Genomic DNA, 14,592 nt, shown 5'->3' with positions numbered 1-14,592 from the left:
TACAACGTTCTTGTGAGAGTATCTCGACAAAGTTGCGTCGAACAACAAACCACGGCCCTTACTCAAACATTCACTGACATTTTTTTGAAGAAAATACATTATGATATTAATAAAAAATACTGAAATCGATGAAAAAGAAGAAGAAAAATTATGTGATTGAAAAAATTCTCATTTTTTATTTAACACCCGTTAGAAGTTATTGGTATCTTTTTATTGATATATTCACCGACATACTATCTCGCCCTGTTATCTTCAATATTATGTTGCTAAAGTCAATATTGGTTCTTCTGACAATGTCCCATCGATGACATGTTTCAATAAATGGTATATTGCCAGATATTGATTTGTCCCACAGAACAAATGTATATTTCCACATCAAACGAACCTCGAACAATGAAAACTCCTTCATAGAATAAAAAGAAAGGTTCGGCAAAACAACAAACATCGAGCGCAAATGTCGCGTTATTTGGAAGGCGTATTAAGGGACCATTAGCGAAAGTTACAAACCAACTGCATTCCTTCAGCACACACGCGCGAATTGTTTATCTTTGAAGCAGTATTTAACATCGTCTTGAAAAATAACAAATATGTTTGGGTTTGTGGCATTTTCACTTTACGCCAGCCGTCGTCTGGTGAGATGAAAATGTTTTATACTCACCATACGAGACAATAATTGACAACAAACAGCTGAATGTAATTTACGCTGGGACCTTAGACACAATGTGAGAAACGAGGAAACACAGCGCTGTCCGAAAATATGTAAGGATTTTTAAACACACAATCAATCCTCATTGCCAATGTACGCATTTTCGTGTAAAAGCTGATTCACACATTAAATTCAATAATTCATAATGTCGCTGGCCAAAAAAAAATTAAGATTGGTATCACTTTTATTACAATTCTCGAGACATTTTAGGCAACTCTTGGTCCGTTCGTTTTTGTAAACATTGTGAGGACATAAAATGTAACGTGATTTCTGCCAGGAGAAAAAAATACAACACACCTGATAGTGTAGAAGCCAACAGCGGAGACGCCGCGACGATCGTTTGGCATTCTGGGCATCTCACAGAGAGAGAGCCACAGTCACACACTACGTCGCCCCATCCAAAGTAAGCGAATGCCCGTAGAAATGTGTACTCTGTTTACTCACTAAAAATAGAAACCCAAAAAGCAGCCAGCAAAACGACCAAATAAACCTTGTTGATGCGACGATTCCTCGCTCTAGTAGTCGCATGGGCGCGCAAGAGTTAGAACTCAAGAAACGATGTAAATTCATTGCCTTTTCTCCGTCCCTTTCCTTTCGGCAGGATGGACTATGTAGGTACTTCTTAATGCGATTCATTCATTCAAATGGGAAAAGTGGAATATCGTAGCTCTGTGGTGACCTGCTTCGAGGTGCGACCGCAGCGAATGGGAGGGAAAATAACTGTTGCCATAAACACCCTCCGCGTAATTGATAGGATGCAGCAATAATTGCCATTAATGCCTTCCAGATTTTCAGTTGTTTTGATTGAGGATGTGAGATGTTGTTGCGTGTTTGTAAATTTGTCCAATCAGTCTGAACCATTTCTTTAGTTTTGAACATTGAAGTTCGTGAAGGTGAGCAACTGACTAGTCTTTTCTAATGATCCATTAAAACACAAGACTTGACAGTGAAAGATCAAAAATAGTTTAGTTGATGACTCAACCTTTTTAGAACTACTTTATCGGTTTCATAATATGAGAATCTTTTTCTGTCTAACATCCCAAAGCATATTGAACAAGAAGTATATGAGTAACTTCAACAGTCAAGTATCAGCACCAGATGTCCGGGACTGGCGGCATTTCAGATGCAAGGGAAGTAACATACTCTTGCCTCTTGCTTCACTAATTTCCCGACAGTTTAATTTTTCTAACTGAAAAGTATCCTTAACCTTTCACGTATTCTCTGGTCGTTAGTTCCGACGACGGGAGGAAAGCGATACTTTTTTGCTTTGAAGTCGTAAAAATGAGCGTATAGCCGAGCGAGAAAAAAATTAAAAATATTTCAACATTTTATTATTAGCATCACTTACGGACGAAGAGACGATGAGACACGCAGCAGCAGGAAACGCTGCGGAGAAGAAACCGAAAGATCACTTCCACTCTGTGGCGATTCAAGAGCTCAGTATTTGAGCTGCTTCTTATTATCAGCAAACCAATCCCGGTGTCCGTGTGTTCCTTTCGTTCCCTTTCTTTGTGTATTTTTGCCTTGCTTCGCGCCGCAGAGAAATGCTCAAAAGAGCATCTTCCAAGGAATCACTGTATCGATAAATTCCACCAATCTTAACTATCACAGTCAATCACATAACTACTAGCACTGGTAATTAGCGCACATATTTTTCGGTTGCTTCAGGCACAATTAGAAACGAGCATTTTCCTGCTTTGTGCACAGGGTTCTGTGGGAAGAAATCACACTCGCCACCGTGACCGTATCCGAGCTATTTTTTTCGTGCCTACAATTCACATACCACAACCATCCGCGGAGAATGAATCTTCTTTCTTCACATATGTGATGAGCATTTGGACCTATTTGGACGGCTCGCATTCGTTGTGTATTGATTTTGACGTTTTGTGAGTGTTGATCGACCGGTCGACATAAAGCCGTGTGACCACCTATATTGCATTATTTCATTAGGGTGAGGCCAGAGTGAACGCGACACGCGATGCGATGCGATGCGACGCGAAAAGAACGCTGTTTTCAAAGCGACATAGTGGCCAGAGTGGATGCGATTGAATGCGACAGACATACGCGACAGATGTAAACAAGAGGTTTTATTTTCATTTTGTGTTCAAGTTTCGAAACGAATTCTGACGAAGAGTATTTAATGTCCGAAAGTGTACTTTTTTTTCGGAAACAAAAAAGACTTCGGAATTTATTCAATCAATAGGAAAAGAGGAGAATGCGGAGAATACCACCATCTATATCAAGATCTGGTTAAAGATCCGAACAAATCGAAACTTTCGAATATATTTTAGGACATATTGAAGTTGTTCTCATGAAAAAGTGGACCAACTTTATTAAAACTCCATTTGAGCCTGGCGAAAAACTTTTGATCACTGAGGTGAGAAAATATTCATAAATAATCTTTATGTTCGATTTTGAATCGCTTTCCCATTCACGTAGTTTTCCGGCATTATTTCACAATCATTTTTTCTGTGCTTTCTAGGTTTCTAGGTTTCTAGCAGTTTAGACGTGATCCGAGAAGTTCGGTCCGGGATGTCGCCAATAAGCTGAATTTGTCAAGTTCATTCGTCCAGCGGACCAAGCAGCGGGAGGGCCTGCGTACATAAAAGGTTCAGAAGGCTCCTAACCGCGACGAAAGGCAAAACATGGTGGGGAAGACGCGAGCCCGGAAGCTGTACACCGAAATGCTGACGAAGCCGCATTGCCTGGTAATGGACGACGAAACCTACGTCAAAGCGGACTTTCGTCAGCTGCCGGGCCTGTTGTTCTTCTCCGCAGAGGACAAATTCAGCGTTCCGGAGGAGATTCGCAAGCAGAAACTATCCAAGTTTGCCAAAAAGTACATGGTGTGGAAAGCGATCTGCTCTTGCGGAAAGCCTTCGTGATGACCGGCACGGTAAACGGGCAGGTTTACCTTAAGGAGTGTCTTCAGAAGCGCTTACTACCACTATTGAAGCAGCACGAGGGCCCGACCATCTTCTGGCCGGATCTCGCTTCGTGCCACTATTCAAAGGACGTGTTGGAGTGGTACGAAGCCAACGGGGTCACCTTCGTGCCAAAGGAAATGAACCCGCCCAACGCGCCGGAGCTTCGCCCAATAGAGAAATATTGGGCGATTATGAAGCAGGCCCTCCGGAAGAACCCAAAAGTTGTCAAATCGGAGGCGGACTTCAAGAGAAAATGGATTTCTGTTAAAAAAAACTACAACCTGACGTTGTACAGAACCTTATGGACGGGGTAAAGAGGAAGGTGCGAGCATACGGGCTTGGGCTCGAAGTATGAATAAAAAGAAAATGCCAAAAGTTGTTCAATAGTTTTTATTTTACTGTCTAAAATTTTCAAAAGGATCGGTCTACTGGGCGAATTTCTACAGCGTTTTTTCCGTGATGCAATTTGATGTGACACACCCTTTACTAACAAGAACCCGGTTCCTGTAGTGTCGAGTTTACTGATTCCAAAGTGCACTTCTTTGAAATATAGCTCCGATTAGTGCTTCCACATCCACAGACACATCTTCTTCCGCCATGATGTAAACAAAATATAAAACTGACACTCACTTGTCGCGAGTTCATCGCGCGAAAAAGCTGTGCATGTCGAGGTTGGTTTTGTTTCGCGCAGAAATTCGCTTGTCGCGTCGCATCGCATCGCGTTTACTCTGGCATATGAAATAGTTTTTTGCCAGAATTGAATGAACGGAGTTTGGTCGCGCGACAACGCGCGGCTTGTCAAAAATCACGTAGTGTCGCATCCCATCGCATGTCGCGTTCACTCTGGCATCACCCTTATTCTATATTTTGACGTAGGACTGCGTCTTTCATTTTTGTACCGGGGTATAAGTTCAAAGTTCCGAAAACGAGAGCGTGACGCTTGGTGTTCTGAATGTTGATACCTCTTTACCGGTTGAACTTTCATTCGAAAGTTAAAATGTCTAAGAGTTATATGAACGTTAATTATTGATCCGAAAAATTGTTTCAATAGCCTAGAAAGTGCTTTGAAACATTTCATTAAAATTTGTATATAAATGAATGTCCGCTTGTAAATCCACTCAGTTATGATTGCCTATCGGTTTATGTACGATCGCTGGAATTTGTGTGTTTTCTTAACACAGATTTCAAAACGGATGAGCCTGGAGAAATCGCGTTGCAAAATAGATGCAAGATGCGGGTACTTTTGTACTCGCATGCATTTCTGCAGAACGGAATGTATTTCTCTAACACAGATTTCAAAACTAATGAGCTTGGGAAATCGGCGTTACAAAATAGGTGCATGGTGCGGGTACTTTTGTACTCACGTGCATTTCTGCAGACCGGAATGAGCACACAGGCTTTGGCTCGATTATCAAGACTGCATTGGAAGATATCCCTACATATCTTCAGCTCACTAAACGTACACACGTATACCGTTTGGCAAAATATTGTTAACAAATTGCTGCAATAACGTCGATTGAACAATATGCGTTCAACTTACGAGGGCAGCCGGCTAATTACTTAGCCTACAAAAAAAACAAAAAAACTTGAAAATTGGCGATTTTTTCTCAACATAGTCTCCTTTTAGCTCGATACTCTTGACCCTGCGATGCTTCAACTGCTTTAAATCATCTGGAAAATACGTTTTCTCGAGATCTGTAAAATCATAACTGAGTGCTTAAAGTTCATCAAATCAAATTTGCGGCTCGAAAAGTCATACACTTGGAAGATGCAATAACTTCAGAGGGAAATGTAAAACAGTTTGATCGTTTAGCCATTTTTCCGTTCATATATTTTGAAAGTCCACGATGATGAAATAAACAAAGCATCATGCTAACTAGACATGCAACAAAGAAAGTAATCTATTATAATGCATAAATTGACCTAAATTGGTTTTTTTTCGCAATTGAATTCGAAAATTGTTACATTCAATCACTGGTTTAATTAATAATTTAATCAATGCACTCAAATGATCACTAAACCAACTATAGTCCTACGTCAATCCTGCGGTTATATCATAGATATATCCTTGAGTCATGCGGCGTCAATGAAGTATTTTTTTCGAGTGCATTTTGCTTGGAAAAAATATTATCTTGGAACTATTTTCCTCACACTATCTATCAAATGTTTCTCCGATCAAAGAAACAAAAGTTTTCGTGACTCGGATTTAGTTTCTTTACGTTTGTGTCCAAAACAAAATTTTAATCGAGAAAGTGATCAGTTTGGTTAAAAATGCGTTGTTCAGTGACGACTGTCCGAATACGGATAGAAAATACTCGCGTATGTTTCCATCGTTTCCCTCGGATGCGTTCTTACAAATGCACTTGGTCGGTTTTCGGGGAAAAGCTAAAGCACCAATATGTGGCAAATATCAAAGGTAGTTTTTCTGTTAGTATGATACAATCGCGATTGAAACATTCTTTTCGATTCTTAACGCTGACATTAATTGATGTAAAAAGGTAGTACGTTCGTTTTTTTTAATAATTTAGATTTATTTTGCCTTTGATAACATTACTTTATTTATGTAGTGGATAATTATAAGAAAAATAACACCTTTTTCCCCTCCCAATTATTAGATCTCTTTCGACATTTCTATTGGATTCTTTTTGACAATCAATTCGATTCTATCCGTATAACCCAGGTATATCCCACCCATAGTTTTGCAAGAATTTAAATATGCTGGAAAAAATATAAAAATAATATTTAGATTTCTGAAATTGAAAAAAATATATATAATTTATTAAATACTATTACACATTAGTAAATGAAACATAAAAAGATATTGAGCCATGTGTACACAGAACGAATGGTGAAAATTATGAATTTTAAAAAATACCACATTTCAACATTTTCTACATATATTTGTAAGGGGAACCAGCTCGGGTCTCCAAAATCTCCGACTTAAGATCGGGGTTCAAATTTAAGGTTCCCCGGACTAGCGTATTCGCTTTGCGACAGTATCGACCTTCAATTAACCTTTCAACCAACTTACCAAACCGATCCGAAATTTTCGATTTCAGAAAAAAAAAAACAAATCGACCAAACCAGCCAACATTTTTGTTATCCCATCTGTTTATTTTTTTTATTAGGCTCATCTAGCAATTCATCTGCCGAATTTATCGTGTACATTTTTCTCATGTTGTATATTGCACAGTAGCCATTTAGGCATAAGAGTTTTCCTTTCTCATCGATACACATTTTTATTTATTACACATTATCCGTTTAGGTCCTATTCTATCAATACACAACACATGTCGCATTTCTCGGCGTAAGAATATTCCTATTGGCGATGTAACGCAAAACGTGAACGACCTGTGAGACATCTGGATTTTGGTTTTGAACTGAGAAAATGATGATAAGGTAACCAAAAACTCAAAAACAAATCACGTATATTTTACTTTCGGTATTTCGAAGGTAGTTTTCACATGCAGGAACCATGCATTTTTCAACTTGTTTTTGATTGTGCTCTCGAATTTCCTCTTTGATTCAACCATTGTCAACATTTATACAATTTTAAAACTCAATAAAAAAACTAAATGAAATTTCAAAATGGTGAATTGAAACTGTTTCAGAAATTTTCTTTCTTTCAATAATCTTTTTTTTTAATTAAACCTAAGTCCTAACGATGACGTCGCTCTTAACCCTACTCTATGTGTATCCTACTGGTATAAATGATTTCTCTACTATGGGGTTGGAGTGCACACAGGTTTGTTTTTCAGGGTACTCACGAAGTCGATGACGTTGCAGCTACGGTGATGGAACGATAGAGAAGCCTGATGTTTACTGAAGCGCTCACACACTGTTCCCATTCACCGATGTGAGTTCTTCAGGAATCTCGCTGGCATTGGCGGACTTTTCCATTAACTGAGGCAAACCACGGTGGAGTATTGCCGTTTGTAACCTACGGCAGTCGTGGGACCGAGCTTCCTCACCGATGACCAACGCACTCCAGAATGGTCTATAGTGATACGCAACCACGAGGCGTACTCGACCGATACACAGGAATACAATGGCGGATCAATTATTTGCACAACTCACGCTTTTTTACGATTTTAAAAACTCCGAAAATTTCAAAACAACTATTGTAATATTGCACTCAAGAAAATAAACGGGTTCGTTCAGCGGCTAAGAAGGAAAAGCTCTATTGTTTCTTGATTTCGAAACCTATCGAATATTCTAGAATGTTTTTCGTCCTTTTCCTTTTCTACTTCCGGATTCACGAATAAAGATTCGTGACTTTATTCCCGCGTCATATTTGAAATATAAGACTCCATATTTTAATTTTATTCAATTTTAAAAGGTTAAAAATCTGTTTGTTTAGTTCACTGCTCAGTACAGTGCACTGGAGGGACAGAATATACAACCACCAACATAAGTTCCACCCGTGGGCCCTTGAGAGTTCCACATAAAAAATAGAGCATTGCGAGCACAAACAATCTACACGGTATGCAGGAATTAGAGTTCAATTTAAATTTGGAAAGAAGTTATTTTTTATCTGATGAACTCATAGAATCAAGAGCTAAATTAAGAAAGTTTAATGTTTACGTTTGTAGATTGCTGTAAATAAAAAGTGTACTAAGGAATAAGTAACTAATTTGCTATCAACCGATTAATCCTTCATTCAGTTCGTGGTGTAGAGGTATGGAAATTTTCCATACTTTACATCGCAAGATTGCTATTTACAGCAAACGTCAAAATTTTGTTTTGATTCTTTCCGTTTTGCTGTGATCCTGAATTAGTTGTTTTATAAAATAGTGATTTTTGCTTTTCTTTTTACGAAAAATTCAAACCTCGTAGCGAACAATCATAACAACAAAAACAAACATCTTCGGTGCGAAAAAGAAGGTAGTGAAATGGCAACCATAATAGCAATGACCGGTACGAAAATGGGTTGCTATTCAAAATAGCAACGTTACACATACAACTTCCCGTCACCGTTCCGTCAACTATTCTCTTGGACTAATTTTGCCGACGTTCAAGTTTGCGTTGCTGGTGTATGTGAATGTAACCATACGATTTTCAAAGAAAAATATTTCACGTTTCATCCGTTTACGTTGACTAAACGGTGAGGGGACGTTGGATGTGTAGCATACTTGAAAGTTGTGAAATTATCAACGTTTATAGCAACCCACCGATGGGGATGCCATGAGACTTTGCAATTTGGGAGATTTAAACTTGAAATCGTATGCCACCTCTTTTTTCTTCTTTTGAAAAACGAAAACAAACTTTCGAAAAATTCTATTTAGGTAAAGTCATAGTGTTATATAAGTTAAAAGGTTTGCTTCAGAATAAGGGTTTTTATTTCTCTAAGAGTTTCTTTTTTCTTGGTTTTCATCGATGGTGTAATGGATTAGAATGTTTACTTGAACATCCTGAAGGAAAATATGAAGCAAGGTGTCAACAAAGTGAGATTGAATCGAAGATTCAAGTTTTACCTAGCCAATGACCCAAAGCACAAAGCACATAAAGTTCGTACATGGTTACAGTACAATGGCTCAAAAATTATTGAGCCTGTAAAAAACTATGGAAGATTTCTGTGTAGGAAATTTAGAAACCATCAAATTTCTAAACATGACTATTTCAAAAACCATTTGATGAATAAATGGAAATGGATCAGTACACGTTGATAAAATATTATTGGTCAAGGAGAGTCAAATATTTGGTTTCGGAAAAACAGTGTATGAACATCATTACGAAGGGTACGATAGCTTGACAAACAATTTTGATCAGTAGAAGTAGGCGAATTCGAACGAAGCAAGGAGGAAGCAATGTAACCACACAAATACAATTCTATGTAGTTGTTTACTTACACGATTGTATATAATTTGTACGGCCACATTTCCCCATCTAATGTCACCGTCACCTTAGAGAAATAAAAACTATTATTCTCAAAATAGATAGCAAACCTTTTAACTCTCATATGACACTATGACTTTATCTAAATTGAATGTTCCGAAAGCTTGTTGGTGTTGGTGGATGGCGTACAATTTCGAGTTTGTATCACTGTACCCAGCAAACATTAAGTCGTATGAATAGCTATAATTGGAGGCAATATACATACAACCAAGACACATTTGTATGATATATGATGCAGATAACTTGCATATACACACAAAAGTGGAGGCGATATACGTATATGCCATATTTTATACGCATATAAAGCCGTATATAACGATATGCGATCCTTTTTGGACTGATATGCGATTTGATACGACAACGTTACCACTCAATCCATCGATGACATCGAAAATCGTGTTTTTGCATTTTATGCGATTTTAGATATATATGATCGATATTTTGATTCATATTTTATGCGATTGTGATTTGATACGAAATTATATGTAACTTATCATGTGCAAAGTTATACGATTTAATGTTTGCTGGGTAGAGTGCACTCGTGGCCGTGGTTAGATAGCCGCGAGAGATAGCTGATGGTTGATAACCGGAGTTCTAAACCACATCGGAGCAGTATTCACCAAACATCAATCTGTGCCATTTTAAATATTCATATTCCACTACCAACAGAAGTGAATCAAACAATTATTATTTCTACAAACATAAATACTCATATATAAAAATGGCGATTCGCGAGGCTATAATAAACATTTCACGAAAATATTTTGCACCATTTGTTTTTTTTGTATGTCTGTAATAAATTGTATATGAGTATGACAAAAGTCGTATTTGGTGCTTTGACAATTCATGAATATATTCATATCAGATCGCAATTCAATTTCAACATAATCGCTATTATAGCCGGTCAAAGTTGCATATTCATCCAAACAAATTCGGTAAGCATTTGCCATGTATGTATATGGCCACTTTTGCATGCATATGCCAGTTAGGCGCATTATATGCCAACCAAATTTTAGGGCATATGATGTTATATATATACGCTTGTTATGCGATTTAATGTTTGCTGGGCGTGTATCACGGGGTGCCCCCGTGGCTGAGTGGTTAGCGTCTCATGCCGGGTGTTCGGGTTCAATTCCCGCTCTGGCCTGGGGATTTGTTCGTCAAAGAAATTTCCTTCGACTTGCACTGTGACCACGCGTATTCTAGAGCTTGCCCCTCGGAATACATTCAAGACGTGTTATTTGGCTTAGAAAATCTCAACTAAGTATTAATAAATGACGCTAGTTAATGCATACGTTGAGACGGCAAAAGTTCCACAGGGAACGTTAACGCCATTCAAGAAGCAGAAGATCCCTGTAGATTAATATTTTGGAATCATATTTACGCACAGTGCAACACATAACTTCCCATGTTTTATTCAACTTGAGTTCCAAACACACCAAATTCAAAGCTTACCGCAGGTATCTCAAATGTGTTGATGCAACTGAATATCGACAAAGTAAACTGTCAAATGAAGAGTAAACAAAACATTTATTTTATTTTATTAGCCGCTTCTATTTGTCGTTACTCTACCAAAATGACTGCGATCGATAAAATACAAGTGTTGGATTCCATCGAAAAGGAACTGATCATGTGTTTACAGAGTGCAGGTGAGGATTGCTTCAAATATTTCTAAAAAACCGATATAAAATCCCTTCTAATTCAGGACAAGCGTTGCTCGAGCTCAGCAAGGAGAAGACCAGTCAAAAAGCCACCGAAACCCACACGAATCAATTCCTAAAATCATTGAACACTGTCGAATCTAAACTTTCCGAGCAAATCAACTATTTGACGCAGGTGTCCACCGGACAGCCACACGAGGGATCTGGTTATGCGGCAGCAAAAGTTCTCCAGATGGCTTGGCATCGTATCCAGCATGTCAAGTCTCGCATTAAGGAGCTGGAAGAGTGCAAAATGAAATACGTCCAGGCGGCCAACAGGCTTCAGTCGCAGCGTGTCGGACAAAATCCTGCCTCCACAACAGCAGGTGTTATGTTGTAAGTGATACTGTTATGGGCATACGATATTGGAATAAAAACAACTCATTATTTTACGATAAACTATGTTTTATTCAACTCAACATTTTCGTTCGGAATTTCGGCTGACTCTTGCTTGGATTGACCTATACCGAAAAATTTGTTTTCTACAACAAATCGAACACATTGCAAAAGAACGTTCCGTTCGTGCCGTATATCTGGTTCAAGAAGCTTTTCAAGCATTGTATTCTGCCGGGCATACCGGAGTTTCGTATAATCCAGTAATGGTTTCGGAGGAACTCTTTTCTTACTAAGGGTTACCTGGTTAGGTTCATCCATCTGGGATGAATCGTTTTTACGTTTCCGAAAACGGTTTCGCCGTTTTGATTTCGACTCTGTATCTTTTTGTTCGCTTTGTTCTGGTTCTGGAACAACGACTTGATCCAGATTAGATGAAGTATCTAATTCTTTGCATACTTCATCATCGCTTATATGTATTCTTTCGGGATTACCGACCTCATTTTCAGAATCTATGAGTTCTCCTTCACTAAGATCTGCTTCTTTTTGAAGACTTTTCTTTGATGTATTCGCATCCGAAACAATTTTAGTAGCTTCCAAATATTCTTCGTTAGATCCTCCATCTGATGAAATCTCTTCACTCTCGCTTCCATAGCCTGTCAAAAGCGATAAAGCATTGACAGCCTTTTCTTTATAATCCTTCAAACTTGAGGTACCCTTGAAGCTAATCCTCGAGTCGGTATCTAATTCATCGGACTCCTTCTTCTCAAGCCGGAAGGGCTTACTTTTTCGCAACCTTTTGGTTCCTTGCCTGGGTTGACCTCCAAACTTTTTAGCATGAGTATGCAAATTATTTCGACCATCCTGATGATTCCGATTGGGAAATCGCTTTTTGTCCTCTTCGATACGTTCACCACGATTAAATCGTTCATCCTGTGCCTGTTGTCGTCGTTCTACATTCCCTTGAGTAGGATACCGTTTGCGTCTCTCAGCTCTCCATTTTTCAATTTCCTCCGGTGTCTGCTTAGTGTTCGCTTGCGCCTTTTCGGCTAACCGCTTCTCGTCATGCGCCATGCGCCAATGACGTTTCATGACACCAGGATGGCCCACATATTTGCATTCTTCAACACTGCACGCTGTATGCTCGGCAAGATGGTTTTTATAGTGGTCTTCGGTGGTACAATTTACGTCGCAACCCTCGCACCAAAGGGACCAATTCACTCCCAAAAGTGCTGGTATGACATCCTTATCCAGTCCACTGTTGTTATTAAACGATCCTCGGGGACCCTTGTAACGGTGTTGATGGTGGTTCCCTTGTGGTGGTCCTTTCCGATTGTGTTGATAATTCAAAAATCGGGGTGCAATCGTCGAACCACGAGGCCCATACATTGGTGGCGGCTGCTTATCACGTGGTAGCAACATTCCAGATGGTGTGGAGAAATGTGGATTGTGGAGTTTGGTGAATTTATCGCGGCACTGCTCCGTTTCATCACTGAATTTTGGCGTAGGTAGCTTAAACTGTTTATTATCCGCTGCTGACATGATTATAGAAACTTCTGACGGCGAGATCCAATGTTCAACAAATCGAGTAGATCCAGATCTGAGAATCCAGATGTAAACAAACTCTTATTTAGAAGCGATGCTAGATTCGGGTTTTCTCCGGCTCAACGTGAAATATTTCATAAAATGTCAGTGCACCCAGTTGTAATTCTAGAGATTTCATTTCAAATTTTATTTGTGTTTAGTCAACAGATAAAATAATACAAATCCCAGCAAACATTAAATCGTATAATTTTACACGTGCCAAGTCTTACAAGAAATCCGAATAAATCATAATCACATATAATATCAATCAAAGTATGTATCGTGTATATTTGATATCGCATAAAATGTAAAAACTCAATTTTATATACCATTATCAAATTAAGTCGCAATTCGGTATAATAAACATCAATTTTATGATGTACATTGTCGTGAAATATATTTAATCCGCATCATATGCGTATATTAGGCAAGGCGCAAATTGAGACGCATATAGCGCGAGTAACTTGGCGCGATGTGCTCCCGTGGCCGAGTGGTTAGCGTCATAACTAACATGCCGGGTGTTCGGGTTCGATTCCCGTTCTGGTCGGGGGAATTTTTCGTCAAAGAAATTTCCTCCGACTTGCACTGTGATCACGCGTATTCTAGAGCTTGCCACTCAGAATGCATTCAAGGCGTGTTATTTGGCATAGAAATCTCAACTAAGTACTAATAAAAATGACGCAAGTAATACTACGTTGAGACGGCGAAGTTCCTCTAGGAACGTTAGTGCCATTGAAGAAGAAGAAGAAGAAGAAGAAGAAGAAGAACTTGGCGCGATAGGGCACTTGTTTTTGTGGCTAATGAAAACAGATAGAACGGCGCAAATTGGCCAGATGACGCGAGATGGTGGAGCACTCGTGAGACACGACTCGCGCGACGCTGTGGCTGAACCACAGTTTCTCGTGCTGGTCATGCCGGTTGTGGTAGTTGTGTTGGTGAACAATCATATAGCGCCGTGGGTTTGACACTGGATGGCTGTACTGGTCGGGTGATTGTGTTAGTAAATAAATATATCGCGCAACTTTGTGTTAATCAGTCATTGTATGCGAGTGGCATGTTATTTACACCAAACCGCGACTCAATATGCGCTCCACCACGCTACGTTTGTGGCACGTATGAGTCGTGTTGGTAGTCTCACGTTCGCTTACGAGCGCTATACGCTTCTCAATTTGCGCCTAGCCTTACGCTGATGCAGTTTGTGTGTCGTATAAGCGTATAATTTAAATCGATTCAGTACTGTAGTAAATCGTGTTGCATGCTGAAGAAAATCATGAAACAGTAAATCATATTAGATCCTAATAAAGAACATATTACATCATATTGAAATGTCAATGAAATGCTGATGCACTCGAAAGTTTTAACCGCTGTTGAATTAATTTTCAGATAGCCACGCGAGATAGCTGGTGGATGATAATCCAGACGACCGGAGTTCGAACCCACATCGGAG

General features: G+C 39.1%; 3 protein-coding genes across 3 annotated transcripts in view; 1 reads left to right on the top strand and 2 right to left on the bottom strand.

The window, feature by feature from the left end:
• LOC129772875 (rho guanine nucleotide exchange factor 7) overlaps positions 1-2,569 on the bottom strand; it is a 76,871-nt gene extending 74,302 nt beyond the window's left edge. The window contains exon 1 of the mRNA XM_055776398.1: positions 2,055-2,569. The gene's annotated coding sequence lies outside the window, so the exon portion shown is untranslated. The remainder of the gene's footprint in view (positions 1-2,054) is intronic.
• An 8,471-nt stretch (positions 2,570-11,040) lies between these two features.
• LOC129772879 (mediator of RNA polymerase II transcription subunit 11) lies at positions 11,041-11,627 on the top strand. Its single transcript, XM_055776407.1, has 2 exons — positions 11,041-11,177; positions 11,234-11,627. Exons 1-2 carry the CDS (start codon positions 11,105-11,107, stop codon positions 11,566-11,568), a joined length of 408 nt encoding a protein of 135 aa, XP_055632382.1. The 5' UTR covers positions 11,041-11,104; the 3' UTR covers positions 11,569-11,627.
• LOC129772877 (FMR1-interacting protein NUFIP1) lies at positions 11,619-13,179 on the bottom strand. Its single transcript, XM_055776406.1, has one exon. The coding sequence runs from the start codon at positions 13,101-13,103 to the stop codon at positions 11,628-11,630; it is 1,476 nt and encodes a 491-aa protein (XP_055632381.1). The 5' UTR covers positions 13,104-13,179; the 3' UTR covers positions 11,619-11,627.
• Between the last annotated feature and the right edge of the window lie 1,413 nt (positions 13,180-14,592).

The sequence above is a fragment of the Toxorhynchites rutilus genome, chromosome 3, assembly GCF_029784135.1.
Source record: "Toxorhynchites rutilus septentrionalis strain SRP chromosome 3, ASM2978413v1, whole genome shotgun sequence".
In the NCBI taxonomy this organism is placed as follows: domain Eukaryota; kingdom Metazoa; phylum Arthropoda; class Insecta; order Diptera; family Culicidae; genus Toxorhynchites; species Toxorhynchites rutilus.
Note: the sequence above shows the minus strand (reverse complement) of the source record. Positions and strands in the feature narration are given on the sequence as shown.

Bases quoted from the DNA above. Each gene is read 5' to 3' on its own strand.
- LOC129772877 (XM_055776406.1), bottom strand. From the start codon at position 13,103: ATGTCAGCAGCGGATAATAAACAGTTTAAGCTACCTACGCCAAAATTC.
- LOC129772879 (XM_055776407.1), top strand. From the start codon at position 11,105: ATGACTGCGATCGATAAAATACAAGTGTTGGATTCCATCGAAAAGGAA. The intron at 11,178-11,233 runs GTGAGGATTGCT...CTTCTAATTCAG, and splicing joins CATGTGTTTACAGAGTGCAG to GACAAGCGTTGCTCGAGCTC.